This window comes from Manduca sexta, chromosome 20, assembly GCF_014839805.1.
Source record: "Manduca sexta isolate Smith_Timp_Sample1 chromosome 20, JHU_Msex_v1.0, whole genome shotgun sequence".
In the NCBI taxonomy this organism is placed as follows: Eukaryota; Metazoa; Arthropoda; class Insecta; order Lepidoptera; family Sphingidae; genus Manduca; species Manduca sexta.
The window spans coordinates 11,031,349-11,053,478 of NC_051134.1; the positions used below are offsets into that span (position 1 = coordinate 11,031,349).

General features: G+C 37.8%; 2 protein-coding genes across 4 annotated transcripts in view; both read right to left on the reverse strand.

The window, feature by feature from the left end:
• Window positions 1-11,993, reverse strand: part of LOC115440658 (tropomodulin-1) — a 75,121-nt gene extending 63,128 nt beyond the window's left edge. The window contains exon 1 of the transcript XR_005112655.1: window positions 11,787-11,993. The gene's annotated coding sequence lies outside the window, so the exon portion shown is untranslated. The remainder of the gene's footprint in view (window positions 1-11,786) is intronic.
• A 2,305-nt stretch (window positions 11,994-14,298) lies between these two features.
• Window positions 14,299-22,130, reverse strand: part of LOC115440660 (pyruvate kinase) — a 28,582-nt gene continuing 20,750 nt past the window's right edge. For 2 of the 3 annotated variants that reach the window (XM_030165061.2, XM_030165063.2), the window contains exons 7-11: window positions 18,056-18,157; window positions 16,861-17,106; window positions 16,138-16,360; window positions 15,111-15,267; window positions 14,299-14,723 (exon numbers count right to left, since the gene is read on the reverse strand). In XM_030165061.2, the coding sequence (XP_030020921.1) occupies window positions 14,711-14,723; window positions 15,111-15,267; window positions 16,138-16,360; window positions 16,861-17,106; window positions 18,056-18,157 (741 nt within the window). In that variant the 3' untranslated portion in view covers window positions 14,299-14,710. Of the gene's footprint in view, window positions 14,724-15,106; window positions 15,268-16,137; window positions 16,361-16,860; window positions 17,107-18,055; window positions 18,158-22,130 lie in introns of those variants that run through there. The other variant, XM_030165062.1, reaches the window with a different exon arrangement.

Consider the following 22,130-nt stretch of genomic DNA (forward strand, 5'->3'; position numbering starts at 1 on the left):
TAAATATGTTATTTTTTTATTCGATGATTAATATTATCTAAGGAAGCTGTGACATCTCGTCTCACGGACATTTCAATTAAGACAACGACTTATTACCAACTAGCGACCCGCCCCGGCTTCGCACGGGTGCAATGCTGATACTAAATACACTACAGAAAAACTGTGAACGTTGTATATAAAAACATAGTGGCCCGCTCTGACTTCGCACGGGTATAACATAACAAAATAACAGTATTTCTCCACTATTTAATGGATGTTATTATACATATAAACCTTCCTCTTGAATCACTCTATCTATTTAAAAAAACCGCATCAAAATCCGTGGCGTAGTTTTAAAGATTTAAGCATACAAAGGGACATAGGGGCGGAGAAAGCGACTTTGTTTTATACTATGTAGTGATTGATAATAACTTTAGGAGCACAAAATTTGGTACTGATGTCCGGTGTGTAACAAATTATTTAATGCCTTTGATAAAACCCAAAAATTACACTAACACAATTTCATACAAGAACGAGACCTCATAATTATTTTCCGTTCTTCATTAACGCATAACAAACCAGCGAATATAAACAATTGTTTGCGAAATGAGCTGTGATACATACACGTATCGTGCTGTGATGAGAACCCAGCGTGAACTAATTGATTTTTAACCGTATCTCCAAGCCAGCGTGTCCACTCTAAGAATACGCATGCGATTTGTTCCTAGCGTAGTGGTTTATCACCCGTCATAGCAGCATTAAAATGCATTATGATAAATGACGAGAAGCATTTGCGTTGTTGAAATGAAGTTTATTTATAAGAAACTTATAATACAATGCGATGTTTTGAATCGTGGAAAGATTTCAATTTTAATCTTTGACGGCATGAATTTAAATCTGTGTTTGACGGGGTAAAAAGTACCTACGAGATTTATACGTTGTCGATACGAATGAATGAGAAATGTGCCTTATTTCTATGCCCTTCGACTCTCGAATGCGTTAAAAAACCAGTTAATTAGTATTTCGTTATTTGTTTATAATGTGTTTTGCAAACTACCCTCTTTGTCTTTTACTTCTAATTTAATTTTTGACACAGAAAGACAAGCCACGTGTTACTGTCTAATGACGTCAAACTTTAATGTAAATAAACAAGACATAAAAAGGATTGACAGCTGTTTACTACCACGGATCAAGTAATTATCACAAAAATGCACCGTAATACTGTAAAACATTCTGTAGCAGTTATCGATAAATATAAAACCATAGAGTTATTAAAAACATATAGAAATGTATGCACATATATACTATGTATTACGTCTCTCTTTTAAACGTTGGCCTAGTTAGGTAGGTACTTTCTTGATATACAAGAGACTCTAGTAAGGAAAATTCTCAAAAGAAAAGTTGACATTGTTACTATGACTATATTATAATTCAGTAATATATTTGGCAAGTTATAAAAGCAACCTAGTAAAAATCTTATTATTTCCTTTATAATATATCAGACCTATATTATTTACTGTCCCACTGCTGGGCACGGTTCCTCTACTAGTGTGAGGGATTAGGCCTTAGTCTACCATGCTGGCCTACTACGGATTAATAGACTACACACATCCTCAAAATGCATTTACAGAACTTCTCAGGTATGCAGGTTTCCTCATGATGTTTCGCTTCACAGTTAAAGCAATCGATAATTCACAAAAAATCCACACATAATTTAAGAAAAGTCAGAGGTGTGTGTGGTGTGCCCTTAGGATTTGAACCTGCGGACATTCATCTCGGCAGTCGGTTCTACACACAATTAGGCTATCGCCGCTTTATTATTCCCTTTGCTACGGCCAAATACCTTTTTTGTGTGTTAAATAGCAACGTGCTAGTACTACTGAGTTTCTCTTTTTTGAGGACTATAGTAAGAAAACAACTTTCAAGCGAGTAGTAAATTTGGCAAATCTACGTAAAATAAAATAGATATCAGAAGCACTTTCAAAGATAAAATTACTAATGAATCGCTATAAACTATTGCGTAACCACAGTTAAATCTATATTTGCAAGCTCCAACTACATCGTTAGTTAAACCATACGCGTATCTCAAGCTACTACAACAATATTTACTATTTCCCAATCATAGCGTATTTTCATAAACCAGTTATGCGAAACGGATATTTGTACTTTAACGAAATACTAAATTAAATTGTAAACAATAGCAGTTTATATAATAAAGCCCAAAATAAGGGTTACGTAAACTCCTGCTCTACCTAAATCGATGTATCGGCTATCAATATTAAGGTCTCCATAAAATAGAAATATTACTATTAGAACAAAGTTTGTAAAACTCTTGAATTCAGACGACTCTATAACATTAAAATTAATCTATTTGTCGGATTTTGTCGCGGTTTTTCTATTTTAATTTTCTCCCGACGTTTCAACGAACACTCGACGAATGGCTGTAATTTAAATTACAAAAAGCCATTGGGTTACGATGAGACTGACTAAGATATAAACACCGGGTAATTATTACTTCAATCAACAGACAACCTGATCCAAAAATGTATACGTGATTTTATAGAAGAAACTTACTAATATGAATGGGAAAGTTTGTGAAAATGTTTGTGTTTTGATGTTTGTTAGAAGTAAATATAGAAACAGCAGAATGGACTTGGATGATTTTTTTCATATGGATAGACCTAGTCCTGGTTTAACACATAGGCTATTTGTATACCGGTAATTTGCTTTCATAGGAAATAGTGGAAGTTTATAGCCTGATTTCTTATATAGATGGCGCTAGCAGCATACAGGTGACGCTATGATTAAGGGACTGTTGAAGCAGGAAAAGTTTCACGTGGGCGAAGCCACAAACAATACTTAACTATTTTATATTTTCCACGGCAAAGCTTACCATAGTCTTAACTTCTAGTATCATATTTTAGGACAGCAGTCTATCTGCATGTATAGTAAATGCCTAAGACAAATGAGAGTAAAAATGAAATCAAAAACCCTTAAAAACATACCAACAAAAACAGAAAACAAGAAGCATAACAAAAACGAATACAATCAAAAAGATGTATTTAATTAAACATCGACACATAAAACACACCAGGTGAAGGAAGAAGACCTAACAGAGAATATAGCATTGCCAAGGTAACCAGTAGACTGACACCTAGCTTCATATCTTCCGTGATCAAGGAGTGACCTTTAGTAATAAACCGCAAGTAAATGAATATCTAGTCGCTTGCGCATTCGTGGTTTGTTGTGATACTTTAATTAAAGAGTTAATGAAGCGTTGACTTTTAATATACTCCTAAATAATTTTTCTATTTCTCTATATTCTATTTATTTAGAAAGTAACGCCCTCCGCCCGGCGCACTGACATTGAGGAACATTTAATGGGTGTCAAAGAACCTATTAACGAAATTGCGCGTTTGCATGAACCATAGCAATTTTTCATCCATTATTTAGGTCATCTAGAAATGAATAAATAGCAGTAAATAGGCTTTTTCCATCTATATATTGTCGGCTTGATGTTTTTGTATAGTGAAAACTGGAATTTTCTATTTTGGGATCCATTAATGTCGTCGGGATAGACATATCCGGTGATATTTTTGTCTTGTAACTTATGCGCTATGTAAATGGCGCTAGACGTTGATTTTGACGTAACGCTTTAATTTGTCTACACAGTGATTTGACGAAAATGTGAATAATGTAAAAATCATTATTTAACTATGTCGATTAGATCAATATGTTCTTCAATATAAACTCTAGCTGGTGAAACGATTCAAGCAAGATGGAACTATAAAACCATCTCTCTCTTCAGTCGGTTCCTCATTATTGAGGATCGTGATCGACCGGTGCGATCTTTGGCTTAGTGCACCATAGAACCATATTCTAGCTTAAAATGTAATTGTACTTGAGGCAATATGAACCCATTCCTGCTGTCTATGCCCTTTACGACATCATCTTTTAATTTGATACGCAGTAGTAAGTCTGTCGTGTTGTAAATGGAGACGTGGCTTGCCGTGGAGCACGTCTGGCGCGATATTAAACCCGATGATTACTCAAACGTTGGCTCATCTCCTCACAAGACGCCACGAAGGACATCGTTCTCATAAATACTTCCATTTCGTATATATATTTAATTGCCGTTTGTTTTAGCATTGTTTTTATTATAATACGAACCTATAATAATACAGAGATGTTTAGTATTCGAACACGCAGCGGCTTGATAAATGCGAGTTCCAAATACGTCAGTGGAAACGACCTGTACAAGCCATGTGCACTAAATTTCCTGCGTATTCTAATGGAGCATTATTGTTCCACTACATTTAGCCAATATCCGCAGTTTCACATCGATTTTCTCCGAACGCTGTGTAGTACGAGCTAATTGGCTAATTTCGTGCGTCGTCGGCCCACACGGCGCGCGGTACTTAGCATCAGCCGAGCCGTTTACTGTCGCCGCAACAACAGAATAAGTGTTGAAAACATAGCCGCCCAATTTGACTAAGCGATAGGTGACCGAATTCGCGCGTTAATTCCTCGCCAACGATTTGTCCGTCCAGTTTTAATTATATCCGCTGCGTTCCATTTTCGAGCTTCGCGACGGACCCGTTCCGTAGCGGCTTCCGCAAGTTGACGCCGACCTGCGTCGATCGGTTGTCGAACGCGTGTGATGGATGTCGCCCCTCCGCCTGCCGCCTCCTCCGGCACTCGCCACATCGACCCGCAATACCGCGGCACCATGCCGACAAGTTATTATCGGACGTACTGCACGCCAATTTGCGATCAACAACCCTGACTGAATGACGCGGTGCAGCCGATACTTTCTAGAGCGCATCCTCGGCTCCCGTGCTCGCTAAGTGTCGACTGAAAGAAAGACGTGCAATACATTTTGTTTTCAGTGTGAAGCTTGTTTTATTCGCGAGTTAATAGCGAGCGCGCGGCCGCTGGAGCGCGATCAAACGAACGGGATGTTCCGTGCTCGTCAATTAGGCAAAATCGCACATTTGGCAATGTTCCCGAACAGTTGTTCCACTCTAGACTTTAGCGTGTTTGATTCGTGGAACTGGCGCGGCCGAGCATGTCCTTATAAGGCGGTATTGCGTTTGAAACCTGCAGTGGGCCACGCTCCATACATCCTTTAATGATGTAGAATAAACACACAGCTGGTGCACGAACTCTTGCAAAAAAGGCGCGACTGCACGTAAAGGATGTATTTTACCATCCATTGCGTCTCATCTGTTCCCAGTTACATTCATGGGATCGTTAAACACGCAAAATGCATTCCCATTTTTTCCTTCAAAGTAGGTCAGTAGGGAATATGTCGGCTCTATCAATAACAAAGATTGAGAGCATGACAAATAAAATGTCCAATTCTCTTTATTTTGTAATATTAACACAATTCTACCTTTTTACTACGCATTTATTTTTCTTTGTCACTGCGGCGTGTCCTTTATATTTTTAGTGCATCATGCCAATGCAAGCCACCCCTTTTGTTTCCGTTTTTTATGTGCCAACTCTTTTTTGTTTACATTGCTATTGCAATTTTTGGAGGAGAAATTCATTTACAGACCTTCGGGAACCTGAGTGTAATGCGTAGGTAAGACACAGAAAGGTAGGTGGTAGGTTTATAATAATAATATCGGCCCTGTATACTGTCCCACTGCTGGACTCGGGCCTTCTTTACTACTGAGAAGGATTAGGCCGTAGTCGACCCATCACGTTGGTCTATGGTCTATTGGTTACGTTGGTTAGTCTATCTTCTACGGATGAATAAATTTCACATACCCTCAAAAGATTTATTCACAACTTCCCAAGTATGCAGATTTCGTCACGGTGTTTTCCTTCACTGTTAACGGAAGCGATCATTCACAAAGAATGCACACCGAAGTTTATAAAATCCGAGGTGCATGCCTTTCAGTTTTGAACCTGCGGACATTCGTCTCGGCAGTTCGTTTCATACCAAACTAGGCTATCGCCGCTTTTTTTGAGAAACTATTACATAAATGAAATAATTATTTTTGACAGTAGTTTACCAGAACACATATTATTGGATCACCTTAGTACAAATTGGATATTACGAACTTTGTCAACCTTTGTATGCAGGAACGTTCCTACCAGAAGTCAGTGGTGCGTGCTTTGGAATCAAACTTGAGACCTACGCGGTGCGCCATATCACCCTACTTCCACAAGGCTATGTTAAATTTATCAATCGATAAATAAGATCTAATAAAATAGTCATAAACCACGTCACGCATAGAGAACATTGCACTTTTATTGTGACTATTTTAGCCAACTTTCACTGACGATAAACATCTTTGTTTTTACTGAACTCCTTTGATTTCCAACGTCTGTTGATAATAAATTAATCTATTCAATTCATCTAATTGTGCACTTTGTAAGGAACCTGCAAACAATGCCGTTGTTACTGATATAGGATTGATTTAACACCCATTTTGTTGTGTTTATATTTAATGTGTATTTCAAAGTGAGATTTTCTTTTGTTCTATTTAGTTCATCTTTAGTTGTATATCTATTGTGGTTAAATAACAACTAAGGCTCGTATCGTACAATAATACAATTTTAGAATGATCGTAAATTTTAGCAAAACAAATAATGTTATTAAACATATAGTAAAGTGAAAAACAAACAAGCGTTTAAAAACATCCGATAAAACTTGCGGACTGAAATCTAGTTCTTACACCACTAAAAAGCCTGTCAAGCAGTGACGATGGGTGAAATTTACCAACACGAAACCCGACACGACATATAAGTACTAATAAATTCATAAATTCGGTCTTCAAATTGTTCTAATGATAATTCGATTTTACATAAATTACGAGGGAAGACGGCAAGAATCGGGCTCTGGACCGTTTGCCACTGCTGGGCCCTTATTCTGTATGATAGTGTAAACGCGTAACGCGGCCGTGTCATGTTATCTCCGAGAAATGTGCGTGGAATGGTATTCTGTAAGTCAAATTTCTATAGTCCTAAACATGACGCGTTGTGTTACGTGCTTGTTACGCACTGTTAAAATAACGTGAGGGATAGAGAATAAGGCCCCTGTAAAGTATAAACCTTGTTTTCCAATGACTATATTTGTAACTTTATTATAATGCCCTCAGGATGTTATTAAAACACCGCACGACAAGTACACAAAAACCAAAATACGTCAGTGTAATAATTAAATTCACGTATTCGTGTACGCCCACGCGGTTCCAAGAACCGTCAATTACACGAAACGCTAATTAAAATGTTTACCATAAGCTATAAGATAATTTCTTTTATGTGTTAAATATTCAGAAAATATTATAACAATGGCGGGACCACGCTCAGAATAAATTGTTAAGATCAAAGCAGACAAAATGCAGGCGCTTCGTGAGTGTTCTAAAATTACGCTTGCATTAAAATCAATGTCGGTCTACACATCATATTGGTTTAATAAACAGCATCTTTCAGTATTCTTTACTCCAAATGTTACGATAATATTCTTTGTGTTGAATTCGATGGCCCAAACCGTATACAACAATACGTAATGTGTTCAAATAACACGCATTCGCAATACATTGATGATAGCTATTACAATTAAATTGCAAATACAGCCCTAATTATATGAATTTTGTTAAATATATCGTTTAAATCCAGTGTATCGCAACTTACAGAATTTACAATTGTGTCACCACTTTATATGATATGTCTCTGTTGTTAATGAGCTCGTACATCATTCTAAGTTTAGTTTCGTGAAATTAATTTGCAAGCACGATGCTCACCGCCATGCAGTTTCTTAGTATAATTTTCATATATCAGTAGATAATTTGTATTTTACAACAAAAAATTTAAAACATCGACGACACATGACGGTTTTGTTTTTATACGCTCTCTCTAAGTTCAAAAATCAGTCAATTATATATGCTAAACTATAATTAGTATTTTTTTTATGACACGGCAACCGAAACGCAATGGGGAAAACTCAATAAGAATTATCAATCCCACGCTAAACATTGAAGAGAAAAAATTTGATGTATTTATGTTTTGATGTATTCGAATTGCTGGAAAAGTGGTATTCAAAACATGACCTAGGTAAGAATCATAAATCCTGAATGTTTCGGAGACCCAATTGTGTGATTTATAAACGCTACATTAGTTGCGAACAGGTGAGAGGTGTGAATAGCCGTTATTACGTGTTTTGAATTATATTAGCAATGATTGATAAATAATAAAACAGTGGAGACTTAGAATCTTGAGAGCACCCCAATAGATTTAACTTGCAACATCAGCTATTTATTTAATTTATTTTCCCGCCAATATTAATTTTTCTTTTTGGTTTGGATATTCTGAAACTGTCCTTTCAGTCCTCTAATTCTTATATTCAGATTTCAGAATTTGCAGGAGATAGTTTTTTGTTCCTTACTTCCTTGTATTTGTTTTTGTCAAAGTGAGACAAAAATAATTATCGTTTAAGAAAAGTAGAGCTATGCGACGTCTTAACAGCTTGTTAGATTAGAAAAAAAAAACACGTACTTTGAATCAGGAAGAAACACCTATTAATATAAATAATTATATCAAAAAAAAAATGTGATTATATCAAAGCAATCTACACATTAAATACTTAATCAACTGTGTCCATAGTTATTATTCCATTAAAAAATCTACATCATCAATATCTAAATCTACTGAGAATTACTGTACACTTGGCTCAGTGGACTCTACATTTATAATTACTAACATTTATTCATTCTAATGGTCGTCCAATGGTCGAAATTTGTCTATCAATATCAATCAAAAATATATTACATATTTATAACACATATTATATTATATACCTATATTATATTTTTCTACACTTCTTCTCTGTATTATGAACTTTAATCATGGTACAACGATTATCCCTTTACATTTTGATATATTGATTACGTTGACTAGCTTACAGTGTAATTCAGTTTCGGGAAAAGCAAAACAGACCATTGTAGTGAAAAGACAAATAAAAAATGCATCTTTTTAAATTATAAATACCAGTTGCGAAGGGAGAAAGTTTTCAAAAGGTAATCCGAGGCAAAAAGAATGTCATAGTTAACATATCCCGAACAATTTAACGATTTTTAGGCGATAGACTAGTTGGTTGTGGAATGGACTGCCGAGACGAATGTCCGCAGGGTCAAACCCAAGGGCACACACCTTTGACTTTTCTAAAAAAATATGTGTGTATTCTTTGTGAATTATGCTTTAACGGTGAAGGAAAACATTGTGAGGAAACCTGCATACCTGAGAAATTCTCTATAGGAATTTTCGAGGGTGAGTGAAGTCTATCACTCCGCACTAGGCCAGCGTGGTGGACTAAGGCCTAATCCCTCTCAGTAGTAGAGGAGGCCCGTGCCCAACAGTGGGATAGTATATAATACAGGGCTGATATTATATTATGAACAATTTAACGGAAAACAAAATTAAATAAACCTAAAAGTGAAGTCAATAGGTATCGGGTTGTGTGAACGCTTCTCCACTGATAAATACGTTTGTTCGATAACAATCTACTAATCCTCGTGAATGAGATTATTAAAACGTGCCTAGAATCCAAGCCCACATACCGAATATTTATGCAGTGCATGTGAGTATCAGATCTGCCTACATGCACTGATTTCATTCACAAATCGCGTCCACTCACCTACTATATATCTAGATGTTATTTATGTAGAGAAATTGTATTTGAGATAGTTTGATCGAAGTGATTTTGAAAGGGATTACTTGTTTGTCAAATGTTGATTGATTGGTGAGTTGGTTGTGTGGTTTCCGTATCTCATATAACACACTTTACAGAGAGATGTATAATGTTATTCGGTTTAGAAAAATATTTATACTTAATTCGATTTTTAACAGGCTCCGTTCCGCAGTTGACTGTGAAGCGAAAGGTGAATTTAATTTACGCACAATAATTATTTTCTGTTGGGGTGCAAAATTAATTACCACACAATGATTTTTTTTTTCTATTAGGCTGCAGAAGATTTATAATAAGGATGAAAAATTCTTAGCTTGAGTTAAGGACTATGTTTTTGTACTATTAGTTGTATTTATTTCTGTTGTGGTTTTCCCGGTCATAGTTTCCTCTATAGTCTACGTTTTCAAAATTTACAACTAAAGTAACCAAGTACTTCAGAAAATTAATGGTTCTTAAAACACGCCTAAATAAACGTCTTGTTTTGGATACATAATATTACGTTGGTGTTATTAAATTTACGTCAACAAATTGAAATGTTATTGAAATTTAAACATTGAAAAGTAGATAAATATTTTTAACACATATACTAAACTTGAGGCAAACTGATGCAAGTAAAACATTTCGACAATAATTAAATAAACTAACTATGAATACTCTGCACTTTATGTTCGCAGTTCTACTTCAGTGTAAATTCTTTCTAGATTTTGTTTCATTATAAAAACAATTCAGATAGTGTGAAAGTGTTTCTGACTCAAAAACAGTTGCTTTATTTACATTTATGTGACGGCCCATTACACCGTAAACTTTTTGTAGCATTGTTTTTCTGTCCCTTTTAAAAATGACGAAAAAACATCAACATTTGCCAAGGCGCTCGTTTAAACAATTTAAAGATTTTTACCGAGCCACTCAAGGATGTCAACAACTATATTCATGATATTGACAGAGAAAATAAGAGGGAAATGCTAAATAAACTTTTTCTAGAGACTTCGAGTCATAACGGCTTCACTTGATGTGTTTTGAGACGATCGACATGCGTATGGTTTATTAATAAGATTTACGACTTAATGCAGGTACATCGAGTTTTGCACCCAAACCGACAGTAAATACATGAATACAAGTGGCTCGGACGCACACATTAATGCTCGCATTCGTATTGTGAATAAACATCGTAATGTAGCAGATAAACTAGGATGGGAGCCAAGACGAAAATATGCCACGGCGCGTTTTTCCATTGGATTTTGCGCTTTGGAAACGGACAGTAGTCGCCGCGTATGCGAGCGCTCTTTGTGACCAAACTGATGGAATGTGATAACGATAAGGCCGCCGCCAAAGCTTCCGTTTGTTGACATTCATGCTGCATGCACCTGTCTACAGTTAGATGAGGATGTTGCGTCACTCGCGCTTTACGATGACTGATTAGATTACAAAGTTGCTTCTGTGTAAAGCTCAATACAAAATTACACGCATACGAGGCGGCCATAGCCAGAGATCCAGGATTATAAAGATTGTCTTTCATGATATGTGTTGGTAATAAACTAGAAAGTGTACCTATGTGTGTGTCGTGTGAGTGCATATTGTGTCCTGTGTTTGTGTATCTCTTGCAAGGTCGCACGTGGAGTGTTCGTGTACGAAACAGGTCGATGCACACGCGTCAAGGTGGGCACGGAAATTTTCATTCAACTGCCGGTTCTATTTACAACGTCGATTGCCACAAATTTATTATAAGTGCCGAGATGCGCGCGCGCTTCCTCCACTGACGTAGCGCCGGCGGACCTTCGCGCGCCTGCGGGACGGTTCCGTCATTAGGAACTTTATGAACTTTGAGCCAACAGCTTTGGAAGCCGCAATCCCGGAAACTTTTGAACATCCGGACGTCTGTCGTCGGATGAGCAAAAGAAAGAGGGCGTGCTGCAGCCGGTCGCGGCGGCGCTATGCTGTGCGCTGACGCCGGAGCGGCCGGCCGCTGTTTACGTCCGTGTTCACTGTCAAACGTGTTATCTGTTATGTGAGCAGGTGCGTCTGGCGCTGGCGTCGCGTGTGCGCGCGCGCCGGTGCTATATTTGTGTCGCGCGGGCGTCGTTACATAAAACTGTCGTGTGTCGATCCTCACCTCCTCTATCTTGAGGCTGGTGCGGACCACCTTGCGGGTGACCGCGGTCTCGTACGTCTCCTCGATTGTCTCCGCCATGGTTGCGATCGCGGACGCAGCGGGCGACGCGCGCGGTAGTTGCGGCGGTACTGAGCGGCGCGCAGTTATTTTTAGTCGGCGGCGTGGTGCGACCGGCCTGCCCGTGGTCTGCTGTATCTACTGGCGGCCGCCCGGCCCGGCGCGGCACCAGGGTGGCGGGTCACGCGGGAGCCGCAGCGCCGACCCGCCGACCCGCTGAACAACCACAACTCTTGTCCACAGTTCTTTATGTCGGCAGCTCTCTGCGCCATATTCTCAGAGCAACTCGCCAAATGTGCCAGTTTTATTTGATCGTTATTAATGAGGACTGGACGGAAAAAACTTTATGCCGGTACATTCTCTTTTGTTCACTGTGTCAAGATCAATGTGCTGTGCAATGATCAAACGATGGATACGTCAAGATTGTCTCGCATAAAATGAATCTGGCGATACAGCGCTTTTATGTGTGGATTTCGCAAAGCTTCCATTTGTATCATTTCGAAGTTATGCTCTTGCTATAATCTCATTTTTCGTTCAGTATTATTGGTGACAACCGTGGAATTATTTTGTACTGAGGTAGAGAAACTAGCACAGGCGTAGCCAGGTTTTAGTTTGGAGAGGGAGAGGAGTGAAAAATTAAACAACAAAAATGTATATTGAACAACATTCATAATCATTTGAAAACAATAATAGAAGGTTGTCAGTCTTAAAAAGTATAAACCAATCAATTGTTAGTTGAAGAATGAACATACTTTATTTTGTTTCAACACTAACATCCCCCCTTCCACTAGGTACCCCTATGGATACCAGCAACTAATACAATAACAAAAAAATTATAGCCATATAATTATACCTATATTTAAAAAACCTTCAGCTTATGTTTACTACAAACATTTGATTCATCAAACAAAAGTCCTTAGGAATACGGCTAATGACTGGATGACGCCGTCTCTATTGAAAACAATGACTCATATTAAAGGATTCCTGTCTTTGTGACAGAAACATTAGTAATGAATATTTTCGTACAAGTACATTCATACTTTTGTCACTAAAAAACGACCACGTCACGCATAATAATTTGTAATGTTTTGCTTCTCATGATAAAGGTCGTTGTAATAAACATTCGGTATATCATCATCATCAGCCCGTTACAGTCCACTGTTGCTTTATGCATCCAATCGCTGCCGGTATTTGTGAATTAAGATCCAAAGGGGGATGTGATGTGATGCAAGTCGGTATTTGTATGCTAAACAGAAATTAAACAATTCCTCTGGATCAACAACTGTTGACTGCTTAGGAATAATTGTTGGCATTGCCATCTAACGTTAGTCGACACTACTGGACCCCATACCACTTACCATCAGGTGGTCTCAATCTGCCTTCCCCTTATACGAAAAAAGAACCCTTTTCAAAATACTTCACATCCCCTTTCGATCTTGATTGACAGCTCATTAAATTTAGGCCAGGTATCTAAAAGCTCCTAAATTCTTTGTCATAAAAAAAATTGCGAAAATGGTTGATTCGGTCATCGATAAACTATTAATTATAAATTCCCATTAAGCTTTTACGGGATATTAGGGACTTAGTTGTAGCCTGGTAGAGGAATAGATCATTTTCTTTACATTTTGTTACTCTACCTTCATTTGATAATGCAACAGAGAGCGCCATCTACAAGTTACTAAAGAAACCCCAAAAGCATTGTAAATGAGTGCAGGTTTCAATAGTGTCCTATAGATGTCTCAAATGCCAAACTTTTTAACAAAATATACATGAAATGTGAACGCGTAAGAGCAGCAATATAATCGGAGATTGGTTTTAAAATTGGTTTTTGATAAGTTTACAAATAAAAATTGGTTGTTTATGTTCCAGCTTTTTTGAAAATTCATCCCCAAATGGATTGTGTGCATCAAACGAGAGGGTGTTGCAACGCAAAGAACATCCATATTATATTTTATTCAGAAGTATGGCTCTGAGAGTATGGCAGTGGCGCGGATCGCGTCACTGCGCCGCAGCACAGTTGCCCGTTTCGCGCCGTCCTGTCGTAATGGACGCTACAGCGGCAGAGCATAGTTGAAGTGACAGGGTAGCAATTTTAACCATTTTTAAAATTGAACCTTTAAAACATTTAATTTTTTGACATATACACTGTAGTCACCCACATAAGTAGCGTTAAAACATGTTCAAAACTTCAAATCGCTTTTATACTTTACTTTACGCTTTTGTGTTCTTACCAAATATTTTTTTTCGAAAAAAAAAATGTAAATTGGATGTCCTTTGTTGTTCACGAAGAAAAATCGCTACGCTAGTGGACCACTGAGCATAGAGAGGTAGAGCAACGGGCTAAAATCTATATAGGTGTCATTTTCCATAATATATATTATAATTATCTTTGGGTGTCATTTTATTAAGTGTCATATGGGTTGGGTTCTATTCAGAAAAATGAAACAAGCACACACACATTTTTAAAAATTTTATTATCGCATTTCGCAATATACAATGTTGTCACTTTATAAATTACTCAAATAAATATGTACGCCTAGGACTAATAGAATTTTGAGATACATTCCTTTTATACATATATCACTGTAACGTGCTGTGTAGGATCACTTAAAGTACAGTCAGCATGAAAACAAATTAGGCACATTCATTCATTAATTTGTTTGAAATTTCATGAATATGTGATGACGCGTGCGTTTAAATGCAAATATATACAAAATACATAAGCATTTGTGATTGTAACTGTACTTTCGACGTAAGCTTCGACAGCAATTGTTGGCAGCGTCCTAACAATTCAACGTTACGTCCTATCACTTGCGCTAATACTTAAAAAAAATAACTTGTTCGATGATTTGTGCTGGACTCGTGATTTACTCCACTTGGCTGTAAGAAAATAAAAATGAATTATATACGCGTAATTAAACCGCCAAAGAAATTGAACATGACAAAAGATAATCTAGGATTTAGAGCAAAAAATGACAAATCTTAATGGTTATGCTTTAAAATAAATAAATCATTATTTCCAACATTACAGGCATGTTAGGCTATATAATATGTGTTTCCCTAATGTGCTTCTATTATGTAAAAGTAAAGTTCACCTTATAGTAGTGAGCCTAGTTCAATCGTCACTCATAGTTCTTCAAACAAGGTTTAAAAAAGTTTCTATGGTAGGCTATTGCTTGGCTGTACGTCTGGCATCATCGACGTCCACTTTCCATCAGATGTACAGTTAGCTCGTTTGCATTTGCAACAAACGTTGGTAGTACTCACATGACGCGCATGGTGTTGGTGAAGCCGGATCCCTGTCGCCAGCCGGTGACCACCACGACATGGTCGCCGGTCTTGATGAAACCGCGGTTGCGCCCGAACCTCAAGCCGCTCTGCACGCGGTTGTCCACGTCCTTCAACCAGTCTCCCGCTGCCGGCTCTGCAGAACAATTATTATGTTATAAAATTATATTGCTGAGTAGAGTGGGATGATGGTAGACTAGCATCCGTGATTGGCATGTCAGTGTAAGTTATGAAAAAAATTAAGGTGGTTCTAGATTAAGTGACAATCAATTTCGCCTGGTTTTATCGGTACTGGCAATAATAAAACAATTTGGTTGGCCTTATTAGTGAATTTACGTGATCGGTTATTTATGTTAGCCGGAAAAGTTGTTGAACAAATTTTAAACTAGACGTTAAGTAAATCTTTATTTTCTTGCCTATATGACTATCGAATTTCTCCCTCGAATAGAAAGCTCGTAACTTCAAAAAGACGGATTCGCCCTAACAGACGGAATAGATCACCTTGACTATCATTTATTTATTTATTTATTTAGCACTTCATATACAAATGTATACAGGCGGACTTAATGCCATAGGCATTCTCTACCAGCCAACCTTAGGGTGGTGCCGAGATAATCATGGTAGGTGCATGAAAGGAGGGTTGAAAATTTAAAAGTTCAAATGACAAATAATACAATATATAAATAATAATATATATATGTGTATATATATATATATATAAATAAAATAAAAATTACTATACATAAATATATATGTAATATATAAAGAACTAAGGTGGTGACTCTTCCGCTTTATTCAAGAGTAATTGCCGGACTCTCAATTTGAACGCTAGCCGCGTAGTGGACGTCCTGATTTCGAGGGGGAGTGAATTCCACATAAGAATAGATTGGATAGTGAAAGAAGAATGAGTGAAGTTAGAGCTATGAGGGGGACATTTGAGAAGAAGATTATTAGACGATCGAAGGTTCCTATTATTTATATTGCACATATTAAATTTGTCACCAACCGGAGTATACGATGGGCAGCACGCCCCTGTAGAGATGCGCCTGGCGGGCGGTCTGCGGGTGGCGGGTGACGGCGATGATGGGACAGCGCGGGCGGTACTTGCTGAGCAGGTGCGCCGACTTGCCGCTGGTGGTGATCACCACGATGGCGGACGCGAGGCACTTGGTGGACGCCTCCACCGCCGCGATCGCTGTCGAGTGCGCCGGCTCGAGTGGGGCTTTCACCTGGAAAAAAAATTTTAAATAAATACAAATGCTTATAATACTCAGAATAGCATTTACCGCCAGTCAGTTTGTGATACTGTGATTATTGCTACATTCAAATCTTACTTGTAATTACAAATAATGTGCATATTTCGTTGTCATATAGACTGATGATATAACAATTATCTGGCGAATATGAAATAACTGAGTTATCAAATTTCTTTACTGATTACTAAGTTCCTTTATAGTCATTATAAATAAGAATTGGACCTAGTTATATCAAAATGTACCATACACAAATTATGTCAAAATAAGTTTTAATTAAAATACAAGACCTATTTATATATGTTACAACAAAAATATGTGCGAACCGGACCACATAATATATTTTTTATATGTCGTAAAATCTCTAGCTACAACTATGTTGTTATATGTAACAATTCACTAAAGTCCTTTCAAGTAGATAGTACATTTGGACACAACTGGTCCAGTTGAGAGTAAGGTGTAAGGTGGCGAGTAACCTCGGAGACGAGGTCGTTGAAGAGCTGCTTGTGCCATATGGCGGCCTCGGCCTCCTTGCAGATGTTGGCCATGGTGAGCACGCACTCGAGCGGGTAGTCGCCCTTGGCGGTCTCGCCCGACAGCATGACGCAGTCGGCGCCGTCGAGGATGGCGTTGGCGACGTCGGAGATCTCGGCGCGGGTGGCGCGCGGCTTCTTCACCATCGACTCCAGCATCTGTGTGGCGCAGATCACCGGCTTGCCCACCTGCACAGATATACATATATTATTACTTTTAAGAGTTCGACCAGTCTCTAGGCAAGTGCCCTTGTCTATTGTTTCTGTCAAACAAACGTGTTCTAATAAAAGCCAATGTAGCCGCTAGGAATTATAAGAAGCATCTAATAGCTCAGAATGACAAGCACCTTCGAAGGCAGTACAAAACTTCAGAATAAAATACAATGGAATTTCTGTTTATGTGCCATCATGTATTTTACCATTAAGGTGGTAGCTCAAGGTCCATTTTCATACATTTTGTTTCGGCTTTAATCTGGGTAACTAAACAAGTATTGGCAAGTAAAGAATTTAAATTCACGTCTAGTTAGTGATTAGTTCTCGCAGTTTAAAGAAAAACGTAAAATAATTAATAATCATGGATATTTCGGACTTTAAAATTTAATATGACGAAATTTTAAAGGCAGAAATATCCATGATTATTAATTATTTTTACATTTTTCTTTCAACTGCGAGAACTAATCACTAACTAGACGTGAATTTAAATTCTTTACTTGCCAATACTTGTTTAGTTACCCAGATTAAAGCCGAAACAAAATGTATGAAAATGGACCTTGAGCTACCACCTTAAGACCTCGATAGAAAAATATGTCCACTGCATAAGGTCTAATTTTGCATGATAGAGTATGACAACTCAAGCTATCAAGAGTTAAACTAGTGATCGTCCAATGGTAGAACTTAAACCGTAGAATTTAATATATTTGTAATATACATCAATTTTATTTTTTCTGTGCTATTCTATTTGATCTTAACATTATACATCAATTTGATTTGAATGTACTCCTATTCTATATGAACTTCAATTATGACAAATTTCTCACTCCTTAATCCACACAATGTGTTTAAAAAGAGGTACCTACGAAGTATTTTCTTCACGCATTAACGTATAGATGAAAGACCAATAACTTGAATATGTACTCACTCTGTTGCAGCGAGCGATCATGGTCTTCTGAGCGAGGAACACCTTCTCCGGCGGGATCTCGATACCGAGGTCACCACGCGCGACCATGATGCCGTCAGATTCCTGCAAATAATACATATATCATTAAAACTGTATCTATACTAATATTAAAAACTGAAGGGTTTGTTTGAACGCGCTGATCTCAAGAACTAAATATTAATTCTATTTTGGAAAATTTTATCAATGTAAGAATCTACATTACTCCTGAGTGTATATATAGGCTACTTATTTCCCAGGAAATTATTTCTCCAGGAACATTTTTTTCACGCGGGCGGAACTGTAGGCAAAAGCTAGTACCTAATATAATGATTTTTATGTCCATAAAAAGTAACAGATATTTTTTTGATGTTGAACGCAACGTACAAACACCATTTTGGTATTAAGTATGAGTGACGTTTCCAGAGATACGAACAGCTATTTGAATTAATTTAACAGCTGGTCTTAATATTCCAAGAACCTGAGGCCTCAGCAATACAATCGTATTCAATACAACTACGCCACCGAATCAGTTATACAATATTTAACAACAATCTTCTATTTACTTATCACTAAAGTGGAAGTCAATGACCCATCGCCGTTCCAAATATATTGATTGGACTAGTGACGCAGAAGCTACGTCAAAGTTTCAGATCTACTACACTTCAGTGGGATTGACGTAAACTGTATTTACAGTAAACTAACCGTTTATAAATAAGCTAAAAATAACTGTGTCAATACTTTGTCAATATATTTGAGTAATTTCAAGGTGCCTTTGAGACAATGTTATTACTGTATACAATTTTAAACGATAATTTTCTTTTTGATCGCAAAATGTCATCTATATACTATTATATAAAGCTGAAGAGTTTGTTTGTTTGTTTGTTTGTTTGTTTGTTTGAACGCGCTAATCTCAGGAACTACCAGTCCAAACTGAAAAATTCTTTTTGCGTTGGATAGCCCTTTGTTCGTGGAGTGCTATAGGCTATATATCATCACGCTATACCCAATAGGAGCGGAGCAGTAATGGCTAAAAATAAAATAAAATAAAAATAAAATAGTTTATTTATCACGTAGGCGAACAAAGTTGCACTTATGATACGTCAAAACAAAGAATAAGAATAATTATTATTTCTAAACAACTATTAAAATCACTTATATAACTATGGAGATTTAAAATTAGGGATAAAGTTTATACAAAAGACTAGGTACAAACCGAAGTAACCAGCTCGGGCTGGCAAGTAGGGGGGAAATAGAAGGGTAACGCGTCGCGATCCTCACCGGCGAGGACATGAGCCCTAACCTAGCTAACCTACCAGCCTTTCACTAGCTACCTAAGTGATGACTACCCGAAGAAAAAAGGCAGAAAGAAACTCCGGGCTTTCTTTTTGTCATCAATTATTCAGTACTTCTTTTGTATTTTTTCCAAGTCTTTCTTGTACATAGTCACAATAGTTATATAAGCTAATGCACGCACATCACCGTTAACATGGGATAAGATGAAATCCAATCGACTAAACCTGGAGCGGCATAAAATAAAATTAGCGATAGCAAATAAAAGAGAACATAGATTCATACTTAAATAACGGCGTACAGCGTGCATTCGCCTACATTTACAATCATAGTTTTCAATCATGAGAAAAGAAAAAAAAAATAGTGATATTAAACAGGCAAACACAACATGATTGGGTGGTCGTCTTTCAAAAATTACATTTCATTAAGATATGATATGCTAATCTCAGGAACTACCGGTCCAAACTGAAAAAATCTTTTTGCGTTGGATAGCCCTTTGTTAGTGGATTGCTACAGGCTATATATCATCACGCTATACCCAATAGGAGCGGAGCAGTAATGGCTAATCTCAGGAACTACCGGTCCAAACTGAAAAATTCTTTTTGCGTTGGATAGCCCTTTGTTCGTGGATTGCTACAGGCTATATATCATCACGCTATACCCAATAGGAGCGGAGCAGTAATGGCTAATCTCAGGAACTACCGGTCCAAACTGGAAAATTCTTTTTGGATAGCCCTTTGTTAGTGGATTGCTATAGGCTATATATCATCACGCTATACCCAATAGGAGCGGAGCAGTAATGGTTAATCTCAGGAACTACCGATTCGAACTGAAAAAATCTTTTGTGTTGAATAGCCCTTTGTTTATGGAGTGCTCTAAGTTATATATCATCACGCTATGACCTATAGGAGCGGAGCAGTAATGGCTAATCTCAGGAGCTACCAGTTTGAACTGAAAAATTCGTTTTGTGTTGGATAGCCCTTTATTTGTGGGGTGCTATAGGCTGTATATCATCACGCTATGACCAATAGGAGCGGAGCAGTAATGAAACATGTTGCAAATACGGTGACAATTTATTAGTTTTGAGAGCTTCCGTTGCGTGCGCTGCGTACACGGTTAAAGTTATGCAACAATAATGTATGACGGGATTGTTCCTCTTAAAAAGTTATACAAAAATTTATTATAAAACAATGTCCCCCGCTGAATTTGTCTGCCTGAACGTGTTAAACTCAAAAACTACCCAACGTATTAAGATGAAATTTGGTATGGAGACAGTTTGAAACCCTGGGAAGAACATAGGCTCCCGGGAAACTAATACTTTTATAACGGAAAACTTTAGCCTGAAAAACTTTATAACGCGGGCGGAGCCGCGAGCAAAAGCTATACTATTATATAAAGCTGAAGAGTTTGTTTGTTTGTTTGAACGCGCTAATCTCAGGAACTACCAGTCCAAACCGAAAAATTCTTTTTGCGTTGGATAGCCCTTTGTTCGTGGAGTGCTATAGGCTATATATCATCACGCTATACCCAATAGGAGCGGAACAGTAATGGCTAATCTCAGGAAATACCGGTCCAAACTGAAAAAATATTTTTGAGTTGGATAGCCCTTTGTTCGTGGAGTGCTATAGGCTATATACCATCACGCTATACCCAATAGGAGCGGAGCAGTAATGGCTAATCTCAGGAACTACCGGTCCAAACTGAAAAATTGTTTTTGCGTTGGATAGCCCTTTGTTCGTGGAGTGCTATAGGCTATATATCTTCACGCTATATTCAAAAGGAGCGGAGCAGTAATGGCTAATCTCAGGAACTACCGATTCGAACTGAAAAATTCTTTTTGGGTTGAATTGTCCTTTGTTTGTGGAGTGCTCAAAGTCATATATCATCACGCTATGACTAATAGGAGCGGAGCAGTAATGGCTAATCTCAGGAACTACCGGTTTCAACTGAAAAATTCGTTTTGTGTTGGATAGCCCTTTATTTGTGGACCGCTATAAGCTATATATCATCACGCTATGACCAATAGGAGCGGAGCAGTAATGGCTAATCACAGGAACTACCGGTTTGAACTGAAAAAATCTTTTTGTGTTGGATAGCCCTTTGTTCCTGGAGTGCTATAGGCTATATATCATCACGCTATGACTAATAGGAGCGGAGCAGTAATGAAACATGTTGCAAAAACGGGGAAAATTATAAGTTTTGAGAGCTTCCGTTGCCTGCGCTGCGTAAACGGTTAAAGTTATGCAACAATGATGTATAACGGGATTGTTCCACTTTAAAAGTTCTAAAAAATATATTATAAAACAAAGTCCCCCGCTGCATCTGTCTGTCTGAACGTGTTAAATTCAAAAACTACCCAACGTATTAAGATGAAATTTGGTATGGAGACAGTTTGAGACCCTGGGAAGAACATAGGCTCCCGGGAAACTACTACTTTTATAACGGAAAACTTTAGCCTGAAAAACTTTATAGCGCGGGCGGAGCCGCGGGCAAAAGCTAGTTTGATATAAAATTGAGTACAATACGCATGAACCGGCTCGACCCGGGCAATACTAATCTCACTTAAAAACCGTCTACGTTGATTTTACACCATAATATTGCCTTACCGGGAGACATTTTTGGAGGTCCTAATGCCCCAGAGCTTTCTTCACATGGAAAAAACGCATTATGGCTACCACCACTGGGGCTCTGACGAATGGTTATGTCGGTTTTACTGGTCTTACGGCCCAATGTCGAAACTCGGGAGTATTGCATCATCGAAGCGAGC